Here is a 27185-nt window from a genome sequence, read left to right as displayed (position 1 = left end):
AGAAGTCGCTAACATTCTAGAACAAAATAAGTCATATTTCCCGGAAAGATTACGTCACATTCGATAGCCGATGACTAATCTTTCATGGCGCCTCAAGGTCTATCAGGATTTCTAAAATATTCGCCATTAAGAATTGGAATGTAGGTAACTGAAAAATGTAGATATTTTGAGCCCTTCCAAGAAATAAGCAAATTTTAATAGCGAAACAGAAACGGAACAATCGTGAGGAGAAATTGAATGATGCAAATAAAAACAAAGAAGTTTAAATAAAACAAAAGTTGTCCTTATGGAAAATGGAGGATTAAGGTGGTTGAAATCAAGTTGAATCTTTTATGATACGCCACGATATGACAATAGCGACGTATCCTTTTGTAACAGAATTAGTAGTGGATTAATCCATTCAGAGTGTAAACTTCGATCACTATTGTCTAAAACTTGATTCTACCCCAGTACACAAAATTAAACGGAATAAAAAAAGTTGTCGTTTTAACTAAGACAGTAATCCATCGTATTTCTTAGTTGCAACTAAAAAGTTTTTATTTTAAGCTTGTTCGTCTTTTTTACTTAAAACAGAGTAAAAAGATTCATTTTATAGTTAAACGTCGGCTAAACTTATAAGACACGTTATAAGGGAGTAAAAAAGAGCAAAGCTCCGCCCGACAAATTCTAAACGTTTATCCGCATTGAAGCGTCTTAGCCTTGGTATCTGCATTATTTCTGAAAATATCGAAACCCCGCGGACAATTCAAGAGCAATTCGATGATTGCTTGGGAACGCTTTGTATGTATAAAAGTTTCAACCTTCAATGCACTTGTTGAATATTTTCTATGGGGGGGTGAAAGTTAATCATCATTAGAATCCATCTGTTGCATTAGATACCCCCATATTCATGAGTATTGATTCTCCATCGAAATACAGAAACCTTTTAAAAGTATTTTGAATAAGCTCACCCTTCTCCATCATTTTAATACAAATAACATTTTAACTTTATCGGCGGTCATAAAGAAATCTATTCCATTACACAAATTACAACCTTTAGATAAGAGCTTTTCTGGGGGAAACTTTCTCGTGTATATCGATCGTTTTAAATAATTTTCGAGTATCTTCCATGTAGACGTTTTCGGAGACAACCGTCCATAAAACGGCATTAGTTAGCTAATAAAAAGGATACTCACCGACAACCATCATATGTCCGTGCTCGGTAACAGTTTGAAAAGAGGGTGCCTCTCCGGAGACCTCGCAGCGATAAACTCCAGTCGTTGTAAGCTGAACGGAAGACAACACAACTTGATTTTCCGTAGAGTTGTGCAACTGCAACAAAGAAATTGGATAAAAGTTAAAATTGTCAAGAGGGTGAAAATTTTGTTAACGTTAAAAGAACCAATTTATGCGATAACTTCGATAAAGCGTTTCGAATATGTAATGTAGTAGTGGAAAACTGATAAAAGGTCGATATTCAATCTATTTCCAATTTCTGTCAATAGTTTGCCCCTGCGTACCCCTAGGTGATACATCACGGAATTTTTCCAAAGCACTTGCCTACACGAAAATTGATCGCTACATGTTTAAATGTTACTATCCATATAAAAATTATTATCTATTATACTTTAAATGTCAATAAAGAGTTTGATAATGTATTAAAGATGGAGAAACATCGATCCCCTTGCCCGGGCACGCAAATTTCTACCAAAGCTCCTATTTCCGACAGCTCACGTTACATTCATATACAAAATTAATCAAAATAAAACGAACAATCATGCTACTTTCAAAACGGGCTTTATTGTTTTTTGCATTATTTATCAAAAAAAAAGTAGGTACGAGTTGCTTTCCATCAAGGCTACATCCTGATAAAATGTGTATCCCCAGATTCTGACAGGTACCCACTTTACGCATTTATTATCCTCTTAGCTTGTTTTTTTTACATCGGCGACTTTTTAGTCGTTTTAAGCGTCAAACAGTGTGTTGAATTTCACTTTTCCAAATTGATTTCGCATGCCAACACGAAATGTTTCCAGGTGCGAATTATACTATATCGATCGCTAGCGTCGACGATAAACTAATTTGATTAGGGACGTATCACATTTTGTACAAGGAATAAAAATCAAATTTGATATAAATGATGGGTACGCGCTTCGCATACGAAATGAGAGCATTCCTATTGTGTGTGTCGGGTTACCTATTTTTTTACTTTTGTATTTCACTTTTTATTCCGCACGCGATCTTGATGTTTTGAGTCAGAAAAATAAACGATTAGATTTTTTATTTACGCCTAACATTTTCAAATGTATTTCATTTATGATTGTCAGTATGTGTAACGTTTGCACGCTTTTTTCTTTAAATTTCTTTCGCGTTTTTTAACTATTGAAATTTCTCATATTACTCATTCATTATTCTCTTTTTTGTTTTCAGTTTGCCTGTTATAAGTAGAGGGTAATTCCTACTGTATAAAAAATTGCTATTTTACGTCACTTTATAGTACCTACTTTCATTAGCAATACATAATAATAAGTTGAAAATTGTCAATACCATTAGCATATTTCTGTGTAAACAATGTCGTTTTGGGACGATGAGGATTAGGTTCAGACGTTTGGGTTTAATTATTAATTAAATGCTCATACAACTGAGGTTAATCAATTTGGTGGGATTATTTACGAATAAACACAAAACGATTTTAGGTATCTGCTTTGTTTCAGTGTAAAAGAAAGAGTACTTTTTATTTCAATTCCTGTTATCAATTTATTTTTTAATGCATTTGTGACAGCTCCGATTTGATTTATTGGGTTTTCGTTTATTTTATATATGTCTGGAGAGGTGGATTTTTAATCAGAAATGTTGAACTTTTAATTGCATTTTTTTGTTGTTCCGGGGGCGAATAGGTACTGAGTGAAGTTTCATTAAAGAGCTAGGTAGGTTTGAGGTGTTTTTTATCCTCTTCGACATCAGCCCGTTTCCGATACCGTAGTGTCGCAATAACTACTCGTAATGATCCTTTTTTACATAGTGATGAAATTATCGGACTTTTTTTAACGAAAAATCGTTTTTAAAGTGGTACTTTTTTTCACGATTTTTAATATGCGTTTCCATGGAGTTTAGTCCTGTCTATGAACAATAGCATCCATTTTTAAGTGACAGTTAATCGCGAATGTCAATAAAATTATTCAATTGTGGGTTATTATGGATCACTATGCAAAAAAAAATCGTGTACAACACGTGTTGAAAGTGTCTTTTTCCATGAATTTGCTTGATCAAACTACAAATTCATGAAAAAAAGTATCACTTTCAAAACTAGTTGTACAAATCTATTCCTGAACCGTTCACAGCGTTTCTAACCTGTGACTTAAAAATTGTGATCCGGTGGTTGTCATCTTCACAATATTATACTTATACGTTAAACCTTAAAGTATTAACATTAGGTGCGAAGTCGGGCAAGTTTCAATAATAATCGTGTAATTTCTTCACTTTCCTCAAACTAATCCGTATCTTACAATGTAAATCCGAAGTAAAGTGCCTGTATGTGTAACATAGAATTTAATTATAATCGGTTGGAGCTCCGAGCTGTTATAGAAAGTTAAGGAGAAATTTTGTAAGCGAGAAATTTTGAAGCATAACTTATGAATCTTGAGAACGTGTAGCTAAACTAAAAGGGTTTCTAGTAAGTCAGAAAAGGAGGAGTCGAGAATGTTGAGTAATAAGTACAACCGTTATGCGTACATTAGCAACAATAGTAGCAATATCAATAGAAGTTGGCCATTAGAGAGGTATGTATAGTCTTATAGACGCAGAGGCGTTATGAATATGATGCATTGTTATCCTTAACCAACCGACGCTAAGATATTAAGGCAGTATTTCTCCGTAACAACCCGTGTTATCATAATATCCTTCTGCAACCCGAGAGAGATCCCATTTAAAAGATTTGCGATTTAATTTTTTGTGTAAACACGTCGGGAAAGGCATTTCTTTTCTAGGGTGTCAGTTTTCAATTTCCATAGCATCCCATTATGCGGCTGCTTTGTTTCACTTCATTTATCATTCGACACTGCGTGATATCGTAATTATATGATAATGAATTACTGTAAAAACTTTATTATTATTCTTTCGCGAAGCTCCCGATAAAACAGTTCTTCTGCATTATCACAAGACTAATGACTTTCGCTTTTCCTACGCATTCCACGCCCAACTCATTACGAAAATTTTAAATTTCAAATCGACCCGAATTAATCAGAATGTGGGGGAGATCTTTCGAAGGTACACAAGACGTTTACGCATCAATAATGAAATAACTATCATCCTCGTTATAATCGGGGTTAGTTTATCATTACCGCTAGTTACTACAAGCTTGCTTAATCCCCAATTCCGAAGAAGCCTTTTACTTTGTATATATCTATAAAGGGTTTACATGGGATTTTCAACTAAGTTAATTTGGGTTATACGAAATTACAATCTGCCGGTTGTGTACTATCTGCATAACATACAAACACGGGTATATCATCATTTTAGATACACAAAAACCGTCAGCCCATTAAAGTAATTACGCAATCAAAATTATAAATTTACGAACCTCATTTTTTGTGTAGATAACAGAACATTAACACAGGAGACTTTTTTTACGTTATAAACTCCATAATCCTTTATTTTTCAACTACGTTGGAAGGTACACAAAATATTTTTTTATTGGACTGCTGCACCGGAAAACGCTACATATAAAATATTATTCGCACACTCGAGTTTACCCTGTACGCAAATCCGCAATTCACTTTTCGGCGATCGAAGACGACCACCAGTCCTATCTATTTTAAACCCTTAAGCATCAGCCCTATTTGAAAGAAAGGTGGGTCGACGCCTTCAGAAAAAATGTCCACTACAAGAAAGCGTATTCACCTGAAACCTTTTCTTATGAATTAGCGATCCTTACAGCTTTTCGTGGAAAACTTCCTCCCTCCTAGATGAAATTCATACTGGATATTTGCCCCAAAAGTGTTTAGGTTTAGTCTATTTCCAGCACTTCTTGGAAGCCGTCTCCAAAGATTTTCTAGAAATGTCAAGTTTCTTACGATGATGGTACACATATTTTCTTCAAAAATCTTTCTATAAATTTCATGAAGCTGAATTCAAAATTCCCCGGTATATATTAAATTGATATAATGTGTCTCTCATTGTTGTGACAACCAATAAGCCGTACAAAAAAGTATTTTCAAAGATCCTTAAGGAATTCTTCAGATTTTATCCACGGAGATTCAATAAAGATCTAAAATTCTAGTATGAATTTGCATGGGCCGGCTGAAATTCCGACGTTCTCTTTAATTTAATTTATTTAATCATTGCACCGCTACAGTACCGTTTTAATTAAAGGTAATCATTTGATACTTTCCATTCCATTAATTATAAGGGAGGACATTGTTTTGCTTTTCCTGCATTTGATGTTTCCTAGCTAAGTACTGCTAATTAATTTATGCTTTGTTGCTTGTATTCTTGATAGGGTTTTGCCGTGTACTATGAATCTTCTTTGAGATTCTTGGCTCGTGACCGACCGCAATGTGTCCGTAAGAGCCCTGGAGCTTTCGTTTTCTGAGTGAGTTTATCCGTGGCAATCGCTTCTACCGCCGATTGACCAGGGGCGAGGCCGCATCTCTTGATGGCGCTCGAGTTTACCGTCCCGTTCCGTTCGGCAGCTGTCGTCGTTTGAGTTAAATTTAATTCATATATTCACTTAATGTTATTTTATTTTTGTTTAATTAATAGTATATTGTTTAGCAGGGCGAGAAGTGGGTTTTCGCTGACAAGTCCGAAGTTTCAATAGAATAACCTCTGAAAAACCTCAGGAGGAGTTCTGAACAGTTTTTTTAAAGAATCCATAAACATTTTGTGAAGAATATTTTTATTTTTAGCGCATTTTTTAAGAATTAAAAAAATGTGCTATTGATTGCGGTTAGTCGGTCCGTCCATCTGTCCGTCCGTCCGTAAGGAATTAATTTCTACCAACCATAGCCCTCTCCTCGACTCCTTATCGTAATCGGATATAAATAATTCCTTACATCTGAACAGCAGATTGTCGATTTGTCGGAGGATGGTACTTACAAAGGGCGATTGGGCGAATATCTCGAAAACGCTTTGTCGGAGGAAAGTACCCACAAAACAAAATGAATTGTACGGACGAGCTATATCTATTGGTGATCTCTACCAAGAAAGAAAACATCGATAAATCGCTACTACCTTATAATTATAACGTAACCGTTTACTCTGCCATTACGGTTTTTAAAAAATGCGCTTTATCTGCACCAGTTGTGCACAATTTGGACTTGTTTTATTTTGGTGGTATATAAGTGCCTGATTATGGATACCTGTAAGAATCCCGTAAAAAAACCTGCTCTGAGGAATCATTAAAATATCCTTAAATAGTCTCTAAAAAACGCTTGGTAAATATCTGAAGAATCCTTAGACATGATCCTGTACTAATTATCGAAGTGCCCCTTTTATTAGTGCGCATAAAATAGTATATTAAGATACAAGTGTATAATCAAGTCTTTAAAGCACGCGCAACGAGTTTAAGGGCACGACGCAAAGCGGAGTGCCTTTAACGTTCTTGTAATGATCTCTTTCATTTCGAGAAAATCGAACTTAATGTTTTTGTTACAAAAGTGTAAGGTTTTTTTTAATTGACGATTTATTTGGAGGTACATCAACCTTTGTTTTTAGCACCTTAAAACTACATTATTATTTTAATTATTTACAGTTTATTGATCAGGTTGGTCACTTTAAGGTACTGGACTGTGGCAGTAAGTGTGGCGGAGTCATTTGAATTTAGGGCTTACTGGAGGTTGTTGGAGACTCCAAATGACCGACGAGGAGCAGCGTAGGTGGGACACTCCAACATAAAGTGTAAGGTTTAAAAGTCTTCTTTACAGAAGAAATGACCAAAACTAAGGATGTGGTGGTTAAAGGTGAACTTTTGATTGGGAATTGCTAGGTTTAGGTTGTTGTTTTTGACTAGGGAGATCAATTCCGAAAATCGGGTTGTAAATGCGACGACCATAAACAGCTGGGCAATCTCTACACACCACACATTTTTATAACAATAATTTTTTCTGAGTATAAACTAACCCAGATCTTATAACTTAACCTAGCTTTTCAGCATGCTCCTTTAAAGTGTTAAGGTACCTTTACACTATAATATATCTAACATGATTTTTTATATGATATGTTATATGATATTTACTACCAACATATTTTTCGTATGAGTCTTACATTGGTATTCATTCAAATTAGATTGAATGAGTGACTAAAATCTTACTAACTAGTGAGTAAGAGATGAGTACGATGTAAGTCAGCTTTGGACTACCCTTAAGTGTCACTAATTTAAAATAACTTCGTTATGTCAAATGTGTTTCCTGTGTTTGTTAGAATATTTTATTGCAAAGTAGTTTTTAAGTGTGTTGTTATAGACATTATCTTAGTAAGTAAGGACACGATTGTCTGCCAGACCTTTTTTCGTTGTGACACGGACACAGCATCGGTCTTCTTACATTCGACGATGTTAATATACCGGGTCACCATTTCTTTAAAAAAATTCACAGATTTCGCAATCCTTGCAACCATCGGAGGCATTGGAAATAATAACCGTACAAGTATCACTTGCTCCACTCGCTCGCAAGCTTGCTCGTGTCGTAACATGCGTGTAATACCATCACGGGCGATGTGCGATAAATTTAGATTCGAATTAACAAAACCCTTGCGCACTGTTAAGTAAGTACCGTATCGACAGTATCCGCGACTTTTCCTGAATCTACCGATTGCAGTCAAGTACGGGACAGTCATCACTTGATGCGACACCAATTGTCTTCTTTTCTGCTCGACTAACCAGTAACTTCAAACCCATACAAAACATAAGCATTTCCAATGCTAAAAATCTTCTCATCTCCGGTCATAAATGGTTTTTTATTGGCGTTCATAGTTATGACGATAAGAACAATATTAACAGTAACAAAATTAATAACCCCAATAACATAAACTAATAAGAAGACTAACAAAAACTATGAGATTTGCGAAAACGTCAGAAACAAGTTCAAATTAAATATCTGTTTATGCTGAAGTTAGCCTTTCCAGAGCGGTTTGTTAGTTACTTGGTAAAATTTCCACTACCAATCGTTCCCCTAACAATATTTTTGACAGATTCCATACTAAAACCCCACTCAAATTAGTCACGCATTACAGATGTTCTCTGAATACCAAAAGTGAGAATGAGCAGGATTCGCACTAACTTGAGTTAGAAATGAGTGACTAACTAGTTGAGTGTGAGTTTGAAATTAGGAAGGACTCTGAATTCGGCTCTTAATGTTTTACTTTACACTTAGCAGGTTTTTCATATGACTTTAATACAAGAAGTTACGAAACCTATATATATTCTCTAAATTAAAATGTTCCAGGTTCCAAGATTGGGCTACTAGTTCAAAAGTTACCAGCCCTTTGAATTTTCTTTCGAAATTGGTTTCTAATCTATAACTTTTGATTGAGAAGTCTGATCGGAAAAAGTATGAATTGTTTTGGATTATACGCACCAAAAAAGAAAAAGTGTTTTCCCGAGAAATTTTGGTGCAGTCGATTTTTGGAAAAAATGAAGGTGCCTTTTTTTGCCCCGAAAAAAAAATTGTCTCAGATCGACCCGGAAAAAAATTTTTCTTATAGAACGTGGCCTGTAGAATCCATAATTTCAACATAATAATTTCAAACAGTTCCAAGATTGGGCTACTAGTCTATAACTTGATTTAGAAGTCTGATCGAAAAAGTACGAATTGTTTTGGATTCTACGCACCAAAATTAATACGAAAAAGTGTTTTCCCGAGAAATTTTGGTGCAGTCGATTTTTTGAAAGAAGGAAGGTTAACACTGCCTTTTTTTGCCCCGAAAAAAAAAATTGTCTCAGATCGACCCGGGAAAAATTTTTTCGTATAGAACGTGGCCTGTAGAATCCATAATTTCAAACAGTTCCAAGATTGGGCTACTAGTTCAAAAGTTACGGCCCTTTGAATTTTCTTTCGAAATTGGTTTCTAATCTATAACTTTTGATTGAGAAGTCTGATCGAACAAGTACGAATTGTTTTGGATTCTACGCACCAAAATTAATAAGAAAAAGTGTTTTCCCGACAAAATTTTGGTGCAGTAGATTTTTTGAAAGAAGGAAGGTTATACACTGCCTTTTTTTTGCCCCGAAAAAAAAAATTGTCTCAGATCGACCCGGCAAAAAAATTTTCTTATAGAACGTGGCCTGTAGAATCCATAATTTCAAACAGTTCCAAGATTGGGCTACTAGTTCAAAAGTTACAGTCCTTTGAATCTTCTTTCGAAATTGGTTTCTAGTCTATAACTTTTGATTGAGAAGTCTGATCGAAAAAGTACGAATTGTTTTGGATTCTGCGCACCAAAATTAATAAGAAACAGTGTTTTCCCGAGAAATTTTGGTGCAGTCGATCTTTGGAAAAAAAAGAAGGTTATACACTGCCTTTTTTTGCCCCGAAAAAAAATTGTCTCAGATCGACCCGGAAAAAATTTTTTCTTATAGAACGTGGCCTGTAGAATCCATAATTTCAAACAGTTCCAAGATTGGGCTACTAGTTCAAAAGTTACAGCTAGGGAATGCAATCCCGCAGCAAAATCTCAATCCCGGTATTTGCGGGATCGTTCGATGTTAATCCCGCGGGAACCCGGTATTTGCGGGATCGTTAGAGGGGATCCCGCAAAATTTTAAATAAATTGGCAAATAAGTAATTTAGTGCAGTTAACTTCTGTACTAAAATAAATCGCTAATTATCACAATAAGTATTCAACAAAAAAGTACCTTCAGGCTAACTTAGAACTCAAAACAATCACCTGTAAAGCACAAATAGGTGAACCTCTAAAGTGCCTCAAAAATCATAGTACATTTTTAACGAAAAAAGTTTAACAATTATTTTAAAAATAATTTCTCCGTTATGCGTTGCATTAACAAAGCAAACAGAGTCCTCCCCTTGGTCGACATTAAGGATGAGTGTACCCTTATTTGAAAGATTACCCCAAACATTTGAAGGGTTAATTACCAATCAAGACCCTATTTGACAATGTGTGTCTGAAAACACCACTACAACCAAACAACCAAATACCAATATACTCGTAAATATTTATTGCTCGATTTATTGTTTATGTAATTTATTCTTTCATTAGTAACTAATATACCTATAATCAATGATATAATCAAAAGTTTACTGGTTTACTCAAGTATTCAGCTTTTTCAGATAAGTACAACAGCAAAATGCGAAAAGTAACCATAAAAGGGCGGGATCACTTGGATATTTAAAATAAGTCATGTCATTTGTCATGCAGAAATAGAAACATCCCTATTCCACGATTTACGTATTATTTCCTTATGATTTGTCTTATGACAGCCATAATACCAAAAATAGTATACCTAGTGTAAACACAAATCTAAATGCTTGTTACTTATCATATGACAAATCACATGAGAAGTATGATAGTGTAAAGGTACCTTACAATAACAGTGCTAAAATGTCCCGTTTTAATATGTAATTTCCATAAAGTATGTATTACTTATGTATTTTTAATTAAATTAGTATAGGGACGGTTTTGTGTTTCAAATACTGATACGAGGCCTAATAATAATAATAAATGTTTGGTATAAACAACTGCTTTATCTACCATAACCGCCCATATCAATAATAAGTAATCCGTTTATTACAAAAAATGGTCTTCGGTTTACCAAATATGGAGAATTTCTAGCAATGTGCTGTGAGTAGAAAAAAGGAATTTCAATTCTCTACATATTCACGTTAGGGTTTTTGAAATTTAAATTAAAACCAGTTGCCAAAAATTCTTGACAGAGCAGCTTCGTAGCATAGCAAATACTTAACAAACAATAGTCGGTTTGTGTACCAAGGACGAGAAGTGAGTTTTTTCGGACAAGTCAGAAGTTTTACGTACGAGTTAATTAGGTAATTTAAACAGTTTCTTCAAACACAGATTTGGAACACAGTAGGAAATTCTGTAGACCTCACTTGAAAAACTCCTAAATAAAATAATAAGCTTAGTATCGAAGAATCGGGCTGTTATTTGTACATTTGACCCTAAATTCAAAACAAAAAAGAAGGTATATTCCTATTTTCAAATCTCTAGGATCCTTCAAGAGTTATCGCACGTCATTCTATCTGATTTTACCACAATCTTTGACTCCTTCAAATAACTCGGACTCGAAATTAACACATCAAAATGCGAATGATTCTTCCCCTCCGAAAAGAATAAAGATATTTCAACGAAACATAACCAAATTTCTCCTGGAATTAATATAATTTGTGACGGTGTGGAATTACTAGGAAGCCATATCAATCTCACATCTTCGGCTATTGATGAAACTTTTAAAAGGAAAATCATCGAAATTAATCTTCCCTAAGAAAAACTCAATAATGTGGACACATATCTCTTTCTTCCTACTCAACAATTGCCTATTGATCCTCAAACTTACTTATCTATTAAGATCAAGACTATGGAAAACTATTATTAACTTGCTTCGTTCAACAGACAATAACATCAGAACTAGTCTAGAAAGAATTCTTCAATTGTAAACTAAACCTGGATCTATATAATACCGCCTCTCTACCTATTCGATTTGGAAGTCTTGGAATTTGCCGATTAGAAGACATCGCCCTTCCTGCCTTCTTCAATTCAGTTTCCACTACACGCAACCTCGTCAAATTAATATTAAATGATTTCTGCAACGAGCATTTGGATGCAGATTAGTATGATGGAATTAAAGAATGAACTAATTTTGAACGTGAGTTCCCTCTTCCAGGTGGGCACTATGACAATTTTTAGTTACAATTCGGATTTCAGTACTTAGGTATTCGTCAATTCGTATTTTACAAAGAAAGTTGCGAAGTTTTTCGAAGTAACTCGTTAATTTAAGTTAAGGGCGACAAAAAATAGCTCCCTTTTTAATGCGGCTAATCAAAAATTATTTTCATAAGTGCTGTATCTTCGCGGATATATTAGAAAAACCTATACGTATTCAATTCAACCCAACTTGATTAAATGTTTCAGAATACCTATGAGGGGGGGAGTTTTATTTTTCAATTTTGTTGCAAAAGACGACAGATGTGAAACGTTTTTCCTCACATTCTTCCACAATACGATATTCTTGGTAAAATGTTTTCGAGACGCTAATTATCCAAACTGTAAAACCGTATCGGTTAAAAGCTTCAAAGAATCTTTGTTCCGTTCTTTTTACTTATAAATCTGCGTGCTCATGCTGCATCATATTAAACGATTCCAGAATAATTAGGGGGAAATTAATTCAAAAACTTTTTAAACGTCCGTTAATGAAAATCTTTTTGTAGTTTATTCTTAATTGTTTTTCGATTAATGTGGCGTTAGGCAACAGTTATTCTCGTGCAGTTTATTATCTACGACCTCCAAAAGTAAAAGAATAAAATTAATTACGCCCTCTTCTTACGCTACCTGTATAGTGGGGTAGCAAACCTGTGCCTATTAAATACACGCCGAGATTTAAACTAAATCCATGTTTTAATTAGATTTATCTCCCCTCCGTAATCAAGTATACCTACATACGAAATTAAGTTAATCTTATTTAGCATGTTGAACACAGACACATATATTTATTTTTTCAACCCTTTTCGCCCTACAAACATGCAACGCAACATTTTGACAGTGAGTACAGATCGATAGACGGGTAGTTTGCGTTGACCTTTCCAGATTTAATATCTTGATATTTAATAATTACTGTGAACTTACATCGACCGTGACACCATTCAGTTGGAAGACTTGGACAGGTGGCATATTACGAGGAACAAACCGATAGAATTCATTTCCGTCCTTGTACCATTTGACGGAGTACAATGTCTCGCCGTCCAGGTCGAAGTGGCACTCAAGACGCGCGCTTTGATTTCGTACGGCATGGCTTGGAATTCGTAGTTCGACGAGGCGTAAAGACATTCCACCTGGAACAAAAATTCATTATTTCGATTTGCGCAACTATACGATAAAGTGGGCGAATGAAATTTGATCAATTAAAGTGGAAGTTTGTGCCAATTGATCTTGTAAAGGATGGAAACATGGGATGAAAGAGCCATGGCAACAAATGTAACATTCTCTTTCCCTTACTTATACTATTAGTACAGTCAAATTAGACCAAAAAATGGGCATTCCGTACATCAGATATGTCTTCTCTAATTTTTCTTTTAAATTGTTAGGATGCATATGGATGTGAAAAATCCAAGTTTTCGACATTGAAAGACCTGTGCGAGCGACACAGCACTTGAAAATATGTCATTTTTCTTACCATTTTTTGGTTCTTGTAAGTTTTACTCCTGAAGAACCGATTTTAATGCAATTATTGTCATATACTTTTTTGAACTAGACAAAATTTCTGAAAATTTAAGCCCTTAACGATCTCCTCAAGTCTAATAGTTTCCGAGATACGGCGCTTCAACTATTGGTAAATTTATTAGTTTTACAAGTTTTATCAAAATTTGCGTTTTTTCTTCGCAGAAAGTAAACTTACAAAATATGCACGAAGAATTGTGGTAAATCGTGAGTCGTAATAAACTTGTTGTTGAAGAAGTGCTAAAATTGCGGATAATGAAAGCAAATTAAATATTGCTTTTTGTCTTTTAGTGGAAAAATGTCCATGTTTATATGATGCCTTATTCATTCAAACCATAGTGTTGTGAGTAAGGCTTTCTGCTACTGTCACAGATCTTCTATATTCGGTGTCCCTTTTGAATGGTCGAGCAAGGTCAGGCAAAAGGAACAAATTCACAGATTTCGGAATCCATGCAACAGGTAGTGGATCTTGCTGAAGAAGATGATGCCAACTTTCTTATCATGGGAGATGCTGGGTATCCAGAGGATATCAACATTCTAGCTCTTTCTGTGCGGATTTATGGAGACTCTTCACCACAAAGTCCCTCCAAACGAACAAAATTATAAAAATGTTCATGAGGTTTTTATGCTAAAAAACGGCAAATTTGATTAAAACTGAAGAATTTACGAATTTTTGAAACGCTGTATCTCCAAAACTATTAGACGTACAGAGCCGGTTAAGGGCTTGAATTGTCACAAATTTTGTCTAGTTTAAAAAAGTATACGACAGTTTGCTTTAAAATCTGTCCTTCAGAACTAAAACTAACCAAAACCTAAAAATAATAGAAAAAATTGCGTATTTTCGAGTGCTGCGTTGCTCGCACAGGTCTTTGGATGTCGAAAACTTGGATTTTTGACATCCATATTCATCCTAACAATTTAAAAGAAAAATTAGAGATGACATATCTGATGCAAGGTATTATGATAATTTGACTGGACTATATAAGGAAATAGTATAATTGTAATAGTTATTTACATAAAGGTCAGGAAAATGACACATTACTGGCGAGGAAATATTGAAGTACGAGGCCCCATTTGAGGCCGAGTACTTTAATTTCTGAGTCAAGTAATGTGAAACTGACGAGTTCTGTAATAAATTTTACCCTAAATCGTATTTTAATATAAAATTTCAATTTTCATCCAGAAGTTTTGATTAATGTCAATCTGTTATTGCAATTTGGATTGATATAGAAGTCATCTTGTAGGTTTTCGGCTGTTCAACACGTACAAGGATATTTTTTGGAATTGATAGGATGTTTTGGGTTACAATGTATATTTTTACGATTGCCTAAATTAGTTTTAAAGTGCGTTTCTTTTGGCTTTAGCCAAGCTTCTAGAATTAAGTTCCATAAACATGTAAGTGGAGTGGAAAGTAGGCCAATGTCCTACAATTTTGCAAAAATACATATCTTTGAAAACCGGATTGGTTATTAAAATATTGGCCCTTAAACGGCTGGGGGGGGGGGGGGGGGGGTGTCGTTTCTCCAGGTTGGAACAAGGGCGAAAATGAGAGAGAGTCACCTTGTAGGTATTGTAAAAATACCTAATTTTGATCTGAATATCGGAAATGGCAGCCGGGACATCCTGTATGTACATAATTCACGTTATTTAATAATACCTGGTAATTTGTTTCTCTCAAATGGACACAGAATGGGAAAATTTTGTTGAATTGCCATTTTAATGGTAGTTTCTTATTGTAAATTTAGTCGGCAATTACGAGTATTTCATTCATTTAATTCTATTTCTTGTATTTAGTTTGCATGATAAATTTAAACGCATAAATAATGGAATCTGTACCTGAGTTGAAAGTTTTATCTAGTCAGGTGTTAATACAGTTATTATTGAACAAAAAATAATTGGTTATGCGATAAACAATGCCACAAATTTTTTTTTCTTACAGGATTTTCTTGTATTACATTAGGTATATACATTATGAACATTCTTATAATTTTTCATTATGTGTCAATTTGAATCGCAATTCGAAATCCAGGTAGGGTTTTATTGTGTCGGAACCCACTTGTCCCTAGAGGGAGAATTTAAAAATAAACTAAGTTGTGTAATTTGAGCTAGCTAGCTGGGTGTCTGTTGGGAGGTATAGTGACCGCATACCATTTCACACAGCAATATTTATTTACATTGCCACCCTTGGAATTCCTGTATGAAACTTTTTTCAAAAAAATATTAAATAAAAGATTTACATTAACTAGGTCTAAAACTTTGAGATTTTTGAAAATATGAATAGGAGAAAAATTCGAGCAATATTTTACCTTTAAGTTACGAGATTCTTTGTGACGATGCACCAGTCTCGAGTTTTGAGCAAATAACGAAACATACAACCTTTCCAATCCCCGGAATCGGAGGCCTATTCCTATACATTTCTAAGAGAATCGAAATTAACATAAATTAATTCCTCTATTTTTCCGATTACGGATTGTTACAAATTCGTGAAGCAAATGTAATGCCCCCAGCTTTCTGTCCGACTATATTCCTATAAGATAAAAGAATGAGATTCTAGAAAAACAAGTGTGACGAAAATGTGTTTACTAGAGGAAAAAAGTTGTAGTAGGAAGATATTATTTTCATATCGGGAGATTTTCCGTAACGACGCACTAGTTTCGGGTTTGCGCATAAAAGTCCCTTCCCCTTCCCCACACCTTCTAATCGATAAGACTATATTATTCTACATTAATTAGTTGACCTATTCCTACACATTTCTAAGGTAATTGGAATCATATAAATTAATTCATATATTTCCAATTGTGGATAGACCCATAATGTTACATATTATTGCAGGAAATGTAATGCTCTACAACTCAGCAACTCACTGTCTGATTAACTGTAAAATAAAAGGATGAGGTGAGGTAAAAGTTGACTGAAATGAAAAAAACAAATCTGATTACCGTATCAAATTCTAATGATCACCAATAAGTAATTTAAAATCGTGAGTCTGTGAGGGGTGAAAATTTTAGTAGACACACCCAGTTTTTACTCAAAACATTTTCTCTCAAAAAACCTTCCCCTCCAAAAAATTTGCTCAAGAAAACAGGCCCATGCCCTCGAGGAAAATTTATCCCTGTCGATACTCGCTCAGTAAATCGCTCTCGCACCAAAACTCTCCTCATAAAAACACTCAATTGAAATTATTACACTCGGTACTCGCTCTTTTATTTCTGTGACATACTATGCCGAATAAAATCCCAATCAATTTCAGCAATTATCCGATGATTTAGACTTATTGCGATGCAAACAATGTTCAGATTTGCTCTTGATCATCATATGTATAAAAGAAAAGGCTAATAACGGTCTTGGTCGAGATTTTTTCCAGGTTCAAAGAGTGTTTTAGTAAGACAAGGTTCATTTTTGGAAATGGGGAGCTCTTCAGTGTTTTCACGGAATTTCCTTAAAGATTAATGACAAAGATCACTAACTGCCGAAACTGTTGGAATTTTGAGAAGTCCCCAATCCCTCATTCTTCACAGCCAATGACATACCGTTCAACAAGTCCATTGCCCTCAGAGTTATATGGAGTAGTCGAGCTCGTAGCGATGCCTTGTGTATGGAGATACTTTCGAGAGAAATGAGGTTCCTCTGTCAGAATGGATATATGCAGGAGTCTCGAATATAGAGAAGAAATTGTTTTTTCCTACTATCTCTTAAGAAAATAGCCCCGTTTTGAGGGGAGAAAACTCAACACCATATACAGGGCGAATAAAAAGTAAGCAACACCGATGCTGGAGCCGTTACTATTGGTCATATCAAAAAAAGGTGTCAATAAAAGTTGAATGATTAAATATTTTCCACAATCTGACGGTTTTCAAATTTTTTTTGACGTCATAGTTTCAGAATGTAATGTCATCGCAAAAAATTTTAAATGGCAACCTATTTTTTGGTAATGTTACATAGTATTTTGCTTTCTTTTTACGTCTATGTAAAAAAATCACAAGGTTAGTTAAGAAAACTTTCGGTAAGGGTTCTGGGAAAGAAAGCTACAGGCAAAGATAGCAGCAATTGAAGGATCTGGTTCCACAACTAGAGGAGAGCAGTCAGATACTGATCAATTGATTCTGTTGGAAGTTGTTTTCTAGTTGCAATTTGATGTCTAGCATAAATTAAGTGTAATCAACTGTCTACAACGTATTTACGTAAAAGTCAGGAAAATGTCACATTACTGACGAGGAAATATTGAAGTACAAGGTCCTCTTTGGGGCCGAGTACTTTAATTTCCGAGTGAAGTAGAGTCATTTTCCTGACTATGTACTTACAGCTTGAGGTAAAAAAATACTTGCAGTGAATTTGAAACCATTTCCATATAAAATTGCGATAATTTTTCTCCATTATGTTAATAAGTCATTAGTTTGCGATCGTTTCTTAATTTTCAGAATATCATTAAGCAACTTAATTTTCAATAAAATAATAATATTATTGTAGTATAAAGAATTTAGATTGTTTTAAATACTAGGTTCGTGGAAAATTCAACCAAACAATAACTGTTGACATAAGAATGAATAAATTTTTACAACAGTAGGTACTAATATCTGCAAATTAAGGTTTAAAGTCGGTAAGTTCGTACATTCCTAATCAATGACTAAATTTTACCATGAAGTTATCCCCCTTTCTATAAAAAGATTACCTCAATAGATGATTTGAATAAGCGTAACGAGAAAAAGCCGGGGTTTGATTCTTATTACGAACTGAATCAACAGTCTTTTCAACGACTCTAATGGTAAATCCATGGAGACAGATCGGAACATTGAGAGGGAAATATTCATGCTGAAAATAGAGTTACGAAAAAGGAGGGACCGTGCTGCCTTTAATCTTCCTTCAGGAAACGCTTCCTTACTTTCGTTATACAGACGGAATCTAAGCTTTAGTACTACCACTAGAATTTGGGTAACTCCATATATTATTCAGCGGTTTGTCTTTTGAAGACGTTCTGTAAATCAATTTTAAATCCCGATTTAAACACAACGTTTTCATTACGCTCAAGACAAAAGGAAAAAAAAAGGAAGCCGTCGCATTTACGAGAGAATTACGACACAACAGAAATATGAAAAAAGCCCGACTGCGTTTTTCCTTATTATTCCAAACGGTCTGAGAGTGGATATGCCGCGTCGCGGCGGGTGGCGATGATGTGTTTTTCCAATTCCAGAAATGAAAATTTTTGCCACTTTCATCTCTAAATGTATTTATCAATATGATTAAAGTGGTCTAAACTCGACTATTACGCAGATTTACATTTCAATAATGTAAGGAGCGGCAACATAAGCAGAAAAGGAACCTTCAATTCGCAACGAAAACGGTTTTTTCACTTTTGTCTGTGAAAAAGTGAATCACTGAATACTGAATAAATCGAATTCTTATACAGCAACATCCATTTTAATTTTTTGTGTTTCTGCACGCAAAGAATTATTTACGATTGTTTTAACGTCGGTAATCCTAAAAGACATTGTTGCAATCAGTAATCAATTAGCATTTCGATCGTACCTCGAACATTTTCAGTCACGCAAAAGTGAAAAAAGGCAAGCTTTGGTTGTAAACTTATTCCCCTATAAAGTGATTAAACGCGTATTTTTAAGTAACTTTTCAATAAGGAGCAGATTTTTGATTGTATTCAATGGTCCTCACAATATCGGAACTTTTTTAACATACAAAAATCCTTGCCTCGTTTTAGTTCTGAGAGTATGCTTTCCATTTGCGTCATAGAGCATAATCCAGGGGCATAAATCGTTCAATTTGCAAAAGTATAATTTATAAATATGCACGGATACCGAATTACCCAAACCTCAGAGTTATTTCCGTTGGAGATCTCATACCGATAACTCTGACTCTAAGCAATTATTTAATCCTGCTTCCTGCTGCTAAAATGCAAATGAAAATACGTTGTTGTCGGAAGGGATTTCGATACAGCAAAGACGGCCAGAATAAAGTTACGTAATTTACATTCGGCCATTCCATATTCTTAGGGCTTACGTTTCCATGTGCAAGAGGTAGAGATGTTAAATTCCTAAAAGGTCTCCCGATTAAATAATTCATGTGCCGTGGGTATGAATGGTTTAAAACAGTCTCACGTCTCTGTAAATTTCTACGTAAATTTTGCATTAGGTATAGGTCTGCACATAAATATAGAAAACGGAACTGAAAATTTAGAGAATCGGCCACTGTACAACGAATTTATTATATCGAACATACACTTCTTCCAAGCAGTTATTTTGATTTGGCCGTAAATATGCACCTATTAAATCCGAAATTGTGTTCATCTTTCCCGACGAACATTCGAAATACGATTATCGCGGTAATAAAAAGGTTTTATGCGCGACTTGGAGAAAGCTTCAGGTAACCGTAAACCAAGTCAATTATTAGATAACCACCAGCTGACATTTAAAGGACGCGCTAAAAGCCACATGCATTGGCCTTTATACACTTCTGCATAGACCCAATTTAATTAACTAACTACCGCTTGGGAAGCTGCATGGATTTCAGTTTAGGAATCTACATAAATGCATTTATTTTTACTTGGAGCACATTCAAATTTGTTAATTAAGTTCCCACAATAATGCATAATGGCGTCGTTTCACCCAGTTGGATTCAATTTTTATATTCCATATTCCGGACTGAAGAAGAAAACTTTAACTTGCCCCACATGAATTCCATTACCTATTAAATTAATACCTATCCGAGCAAGGAAGACGCATAACCGTGATTTAAGTAAATGGCATAGTCTTTAAATGTTTTATTTTACGTAGAACCACAAGTAGTTCGTGAAATATCATTTAAAAACCGGCACAAATTCTCTCTTTAAAATTTGCTTATTCAATTCAAAGACAGATTTTTCTTGCGAATTTCCAACATTTAGTTATAGTGTCTTGCTTTAATCCCAACACAAAAAAGGAACATCGAATGTGCTTCGTACACACTAAGTTTCATGTGGCATCTGAAACTTGCATTAATTTATTCCTGCTTCAATGCCACAACTTTTTCTTGCTATTTTGTGCTACAGAATTCATGTGCTGACTCTCAACATGCGAAAATAAAAACTTTAGTAAAGTAGACTATTGATCCGATTGACTTATTTATGAACTCGCAAAGAATTTATGAGCTCTGACCTCTAATCTCAGAACAACAGCACAACCATCGTTTAGTTTTTTAACACCCGCACATTGGTAAGGGAGGTATTGCATTGCGGTAAAAGTTACCCCTTATGAAAGAAGCGCTGTCTTTGCGGCCCCTAGACACGCTACTACCTAAAGTCATCTAAGGCAAGGCTAACTCCGGTTAGATCCGAATAAATTTCGAATCCCCAAAGGATTAATGTGGTTCATTTTAGAATTGAATGTGCCCTTGAGTCAGAGACCCTCACTTTTTCGAAAAATTTGATTTTGAAAAATTATAGCCAGTGCACATTCCACCTGACGTCAAAAATATATTTTTAGACACTTTTCAGAATGACCCTCTGTATGCATAATTACAATTGATTCTTTAAAATGATGGTTGAATAATATGCCGTTTTCAAAAAAGTATACGGGGTTCGGTAAAAAAGTTATACAACCTAACGTCATTTTTTTAATGTTACACATTGTATGTTTTAATCTAAAAGATGGCAAATTAAATTCTGTTTCCAAAAAATAACACTAAAGAATTTAAAAAATCAATATTAACTTAAAACGATTAAAGTTTTTAGACAAATTTAAAAGGATTCAACAAACTCCTTGAATTTTTTGTATTTTTGAATCATTTGAACCTTTTTTAAAAGCCTTCTTTAATCCTTGCTTTAATCTTCTTGAATCTTTGAAATTTTTTCAATCACTTGAACCTTTTTCTTATGTGTTATATTATTAAAAAGAGAGTATCCTACCTTTTTAGATTAAAATATATAGCGTGTTCCATGAAAAAAATAAGGTTTCAATAACTTCTTTACCTGACCTTATATACTAATTATTATAAAGAAATTCTTGTAACTAATTATATAATTATAAAGTCCGGTGGGCGTCCCCTTATCAGTGCCCCGCTTGCACATATGGTTAACGAATCTTTCAATCAGGGCATTTCGCTTGAGTTACTTAAGGTCACACGCGTTGTACCAGTACACAAATGGAACACCCTGTATATTTTTACATTTTTCACTAAGCCTAAATTAACATCGTTAGATTTAAAAAAAAATATTTTTCGGAAAGTGTTTGTTTTGTTTAAAAACGGTTTGCCATTTGAAAATACTAGATAAGACACGAAAATTTAATTTTGTCAAATTGTTTTATTTCTGTCTCTCATATTAGCCACTAAAACTTTGTGATTGTAATTTTCTGAGATTGCATAAGGTCCTTAGATTAGTTTGGGTCCGATCATGCCCAAGAGTCTAAAAAATCAAGTAGGCGTAAAAACTTTTGAAAAGGTCACAGTCTGATTCAGAATTGTCTCAGAAATCCAAAAATGTAAAAATATACAGAGTGTACCATTTTAAAATTCAAAACCTGGACCATGTCCGATGAAACCGGAAGTGAGCGGAAAGAGAAAAATATGCGAAAATTGAGATGCTACTGTTAAACTTAACAGCCTGACTTCGGATACTTTTTTTGGTTACGGGCTTAAAATACCATTAAGACCAGACGCATGACCCTCCCTTGCTAACCCCCACCACAATTATGATACTACGCACCAGACAGACATCGATTTTCCTCCTCCTCGCCACTTCCACTATCATTCATTGTCTTTGGTATTCGTTTTTTTACCATCCGCCTGTTAGTAAGGGATTTCATAGGGATAAAATATGACCCCCCGCCCCACTTTTTGAAGGAAATACACGTTTTGAAGCACCAGGAATCGCGATTAATCTTTTAATCTTGCAAATTGGGAAAGTTAGACAATTTTGGTAACTGAACCTCGAGTACTCCTTTGGCATTAATAATTACAAGTCAGCAGAAATGTTGGAATTAATTGAAGAGTAAAGTTTTGAACTTTCAGAAAACAATCCGGGAGATTGTTTTAACGGTCATAAATGTCATTGATACGGTTGTTGTATTCAACCAATTTAGTACCAAATCCTGAATCCTCTGCATTAATAAAAGTACATTAGGGGATATTATACGTCTTTTGAATAAAAGCTTACAATCTGCAATTATTCAACATTTTAAAGAACAGTAACCCTCTCCCACCCTTTAAACCAAAACTAGCTCCTTAATCCATTGTTACCACGGTTTTGTGGATGTGGATACAGTTCGGCATTAAAAACGTGGCATAATTTTAAATTAGCTTCTTTTCGTACATTTTTAAATAAAACCTTATTCTAGAGCTGTACAATTTACGTGAAATCATATTCGCGTACACTATTTTAATCCCCAAGTTTTATATCTTCCACGAGTAAGAAAGTTAAGTAGCACTAAACGAACTCGAACATACGCAATTATAACTTTTGCGATTACTTAATTTAATTTATTTATTCATGTTATAGCCTTAAGTTTTCTGCAGAAGGCTGCAAGTTTTCATATCATCCAGATAGAGCAAATATTATATCTAATGTTTTATTTCGAAGGTGGACCTCTCAAATCTGCAGAACCACCTGTTTCATAAATTGCGACTCATGAAAGGACTTCCAAAAAGGGCGGATTTCTGGTACGATTGCTAACTAAATTTTGCCATAGAAACTAAATCAAGAACCTTAATTTTTGCGGGGGTGTTTATCGAACGATGGAGTAATTCACAAATTTTTCTCTCCAAAAAGTCAAATTCCATCCCTCATACTTTTCTCATCGAAATGGGAAATATCTACATATTTACATTTAAGAGAAACCAATTATTAAATTAAAAATGGAAATGGAATTTCCACTGCTTTATCGGAACTGCAAAGTTAATGAGCTGGGATTTATAAAATGTGAAACTCATATACCTACCCAAGTACAAGCTAATTTAATTCTTAATTACAGATAAATTTTATTAATCCATTCATTTTAAGTCGCGTATTATAGATAATAATGTCGAGCATAAGAAAATAACGATAGTGGCCACCCACATCAAATTAGCGCTAATGGAAGGTTAATATTTTATACCTTAAAACACTTTTGGGATTAGAATTTTTATAGGAAGTTAATTAGTACGTACAAGGCTTTGTACATTTTTTTTTAATCAAAAATCCCTTTTCTTTAACCCAATAACGTTACGTGATGAAATTTACTGCTGGCCTTATGCATGTTAATGAAATTTACTCTTGTAAATGAACAAAATCGTTCTATTTGTAAAATGACTTTCAATATCTTTAATTAAACTCGAACTAGACGAATGCGCACTTTAGCTGATAAACGACTCTGGGATTACAAAGAAACAACTACACGTCTTAAGGGAAATTGGAGAACTTCTTGTATATCTTTTGATGTGTAATTTTATCCATATTAATGGACGACTAATTAGGTGTAATGACTGTAAATCTCTTCGACTTCTCAGTTTCCACTTTCGGATTCTCTAGTTTCAGATATCTTATCTATACGACTGAATTTTGTACTATTTATTAGCTACGTCTTAACTGATCAAATACGGCGAATTCTCTTGGATTGTTGACACGGCGATCTGTTCTTCAATTACAGACATTTTCCATTTTCAGGATAAACTTTTCAGTATTTCTAGGATGTCTAATTTTGGTAGGTTTTATTTACACCACTTGTGTGCACTAAATGAATGCACAATGAACAGTTCGTGACGATTTCAATTTGTCGAGAGCCATCTGGCGACTATACCTATGCACTAATTTCATTTTTCAGAATCCCGTACGGCCAGTGTGAGGGGGTGATTATAGATTTTGTGGATGAGTTTGTACTATTGAAATGCATATTGTTGCATCATAATCAAATAGAAAAAAAATGAGCCTACATTCGTGCCGTGCCAGTCGATTTAGAATCAATATCTACTGAATAATTGAATTTGTCATAAGTAAGGGTACCTATGTAAATGTCATCTAAACATGAAATGACATAATTAGATATTTCTAGACATTAACGACTTGTATGTATTATAATACACGAGAGGAAAATGTAAGGTAATCGAAATAGCAAACGTTACCTTCATAGTTTCAGGTTAACTCCAAAGGTATCATAAATATTGCTCTGAACTTGGTGAATAGGCAATTGGTAACACGCGATATATGAAAGAAGTTGGTTAATAGGTGGAATATTCACTGTCTAAAAGTGTAATTTATTTATTTATTTTTGTCTTTATTGCTCACCGGCACTATTTTACAAATGTTTTACACAGTTATAATATTTGCTTTACATTACATTTTATGTGTTGATTTTCACGTGTGATACCTGCCTAAAAAGACCTAGAGCGACGATTAAATGGGAAAGAAGTTTAGTTTTACGAGCTCAATTTTTCGGTTTCGTTTTTTGTTAAAAAAATGGATTGCGAAAACGATCTTTTTGGTATTAGATGGTTTGGCATCAGCTATTGAGCTATAGAGTTTTATGATACAGTCTTGGGACCAGCCGCAAGGGTTGAAAAATGTGAAAAGATGCCCTGTATTCGTGATGTGATATCAATGCAGTTAATTAATAATGTTTTCAGTAACTTTTTCCAACACAGTACCTTGAAAATGCACAAAAGCGAACGGAAAACCGCTTTCAAACGGTTATTGAAGAGTTCGTCTCTAATACCCGACGTATTTTTCGATCGCATAAAAAAATGCACGTTTTAAATTTAGCTTTGTTCACTTAATGGCATCAAAAGTTGCGCTTTACACACGCTGTTTGAAAGCAATCAATATTGCCATTTCCGTTGCAATTACAGTGAAATTGGGAGAAATTATAATAGTATCCTATCGGCGTATAAGATCTCATAAAAATGTATTTTGAAACTCTTTCATTCTCTATGAACTGGGTTACACTATTAATGACAGTTTATCCAAGCTGAATCTAGCAAACCTCCTCAGTCAGCTCACGGTAACGTTTTCCAAGTTTTTTCGCTTATTTTTCATTTCATGCATTTCACGGTGGTGTCTATGGAAATACAGCATTTTTCACAGAATCCGCTAACTGCAAAAGTGCAAAGAACAGAATGAAACTATGACATAGTTATTCCAAATATTAGGGGCGTTACGAGAAGTTTAAGTTTACAAAACTATTATATTGGGGCACAAATCAGCATAAAACCCCACAAATAAATTTCTTTCAAGACGCACAAGCTGTTGTTTTAGGATTAAATTAACTGGAATTTTTTCTCTGAAACGTAACGTGCACAAAACTAATACAAATTGTTGTGGCTAGCACAGATACCATGTCCCTATGTCTACTTCTTAATAAATAGCAGTGTAAATTTTAAGCATTTTATAAAAAATATGGAAAATTACTGCCCCAAGATGGAACACTCCTGAACGAAAGTGCAAAATGTTTTGTTTGGCGTCTAGTTCTCGAAAAGTCTCACAATTCAATTTAATCTTCAGTTCAGCAAGCATAACAGAGACACCGATAAAACTAGAGGCACTACATAGATTTCTGTGTATCTTTTGTCTGAATTTATAGAAATAATATAAAAATTCTACCCCACGATGGGACGCTTTGCAAAGCAGGATACACTAAAACCCCACTACTTGGTGTAATTTTGCAACGGACCCTACGGTGCAAATAATTTGTTGGCACTTTCTTTGGTTTTTATTAAACTGGAAAGTGCAACCACTGCATAATAAAAAATTGTTAAAATGCCTCTGACTAACTGTGAAAATTCGCTACAAATGAGTTTTTTGTCCAGCAAAATAATAACACCAAAGTGACAAATCACTGTATATTGTTAAAGTCGGGGAATACGAAGAATTATTTAAGAATGCATTTCCCTTTTTACATTAATTTTCATTTTCTAATAAATCTACCGATCACAATTGGGACACTTGAAGTTTCCTTTAAAATTGACATCTCTTCTCTTACTAATAACTATCTTAATGGTTTGAAATTGAATTGCGATTAATTTGCACTTCACACACACGCCTTAATTTTGATGTTTCGTTGGCAAATTTATAGGTAATAGATCACCCCTGAACTTGATTTCCTTCAAAATGAACCCCCTTTGATTTCTAGAGAAAAAAAATGATTAAAATGGATACCAAATTCAGGAGATCTTTTTGATAATATGACACATTAAAAATATACAATGGTACACTTTTTCGACTCCTTTAAGATCTCTCATTTATCGAGTAAATCTGAAAAACAATACGACAAACCTTTTTATTTACAATTTGTTCTTCGACGTGGAAGATCTGGAATTCTTACGGTTAACTTTTTTAATATTCGTCAATCTAATCTAATCAGATGTTGTGTAATCAGATATTTAATGGTGGAATAGTAATGGCGGAAGTATGTTATTAATTTTCATTAGTTCACCGGGCTTTCATGGCTGTCTACGGAGCTTCTGGATTCTCGAATACAGCTTCTTTTTTCCAAATTGCGCTCAATTTGCAACGTTGTATAGGTAACTTATAACGACCTGTTTCTAACGTGTAATTCAACACCAAAGTCAGACAATGGGGCTTCAAATTGCAAATAAATGCTCTCGTTACAGCCTCTAAGCTAGGTTTCTGATTTTTCATTTGGTACCACGTGCCCAAAAAACAACACAACTCCCGTTTATCGTAATTTTTTTATGCATCTTTATGAACATTTATTAAAATCATTACCTTAAGATTGGACCCCACTAAACGAGGGCGTAAAATTTGTCTTTGCGGAGTTACGTCTTCAAAAGTTCCACAATTCCATTTGTTGTTCAATTTTTTCCAACAAAAGAAAAAGATGGAACTACTGGCT

The 27185-nt window shown here is 34.4% G+C and overlaps 1 protein-coding gene across 8 annotated transcripts in view; it reads right to left on the bottom strand.

The window, feature by feature from the left end:
* LOC116169925 (cell adhesion molecule 2-like) overlaps positions 1 to 27185 on the bottom strand; it is a 216968-nt gene that overhangs the window by 49018 nt on the left and 140765 nt on the right. For 7 of the 8 annotated variants that reach the window (XM_031486139.1, XM_031486133.1, XM_031486134.1 and 4 more), the window contains exons 2-3: positions 12790 to 12995; positions 1176 to 1311 (exon numbers count right to left, since the gene is read on the bottom strand). In XM_031486139.1, coding sequence (XP_031341999.1) covers positions 1176 to 1311; positions 12790 to 12990 — 337 coding nt within the window. In that variant the 5' untranslated portion in view covers positions 12991 to 12995. Of the gene's footprint in view, positions 1 to 1175; positions 1312 to 12789; positions 12997 to 27185 lie in introns of all 8 variants that reach the window. The other variant, XM_031486136.1, reaches the window with a different exon arrangement.

The sequence above is a fragment of the Photinus pyralis genome, unplaced genomic scaffold (genome assembly GCF_008802855.1).
Source record: "Photinus pyralis isolate 1611_PpyrPB1 unplaced genomic scaffold, Ppyr1.3 Ppyr1.4_LG4, whole genome shotgun sequence".
In the NCBI taxonomy this organism is placed as follows: Eukaryota; Metazoa; Arthropoda; class Insecta; order Coleoptera; family Lampyridae; genus Photinus; species Photinus pyralis.
Note: the sequence above shows the minus strand (reverse complement) of the source record. Positions and strands in the feature narration are given on the sequence as shown.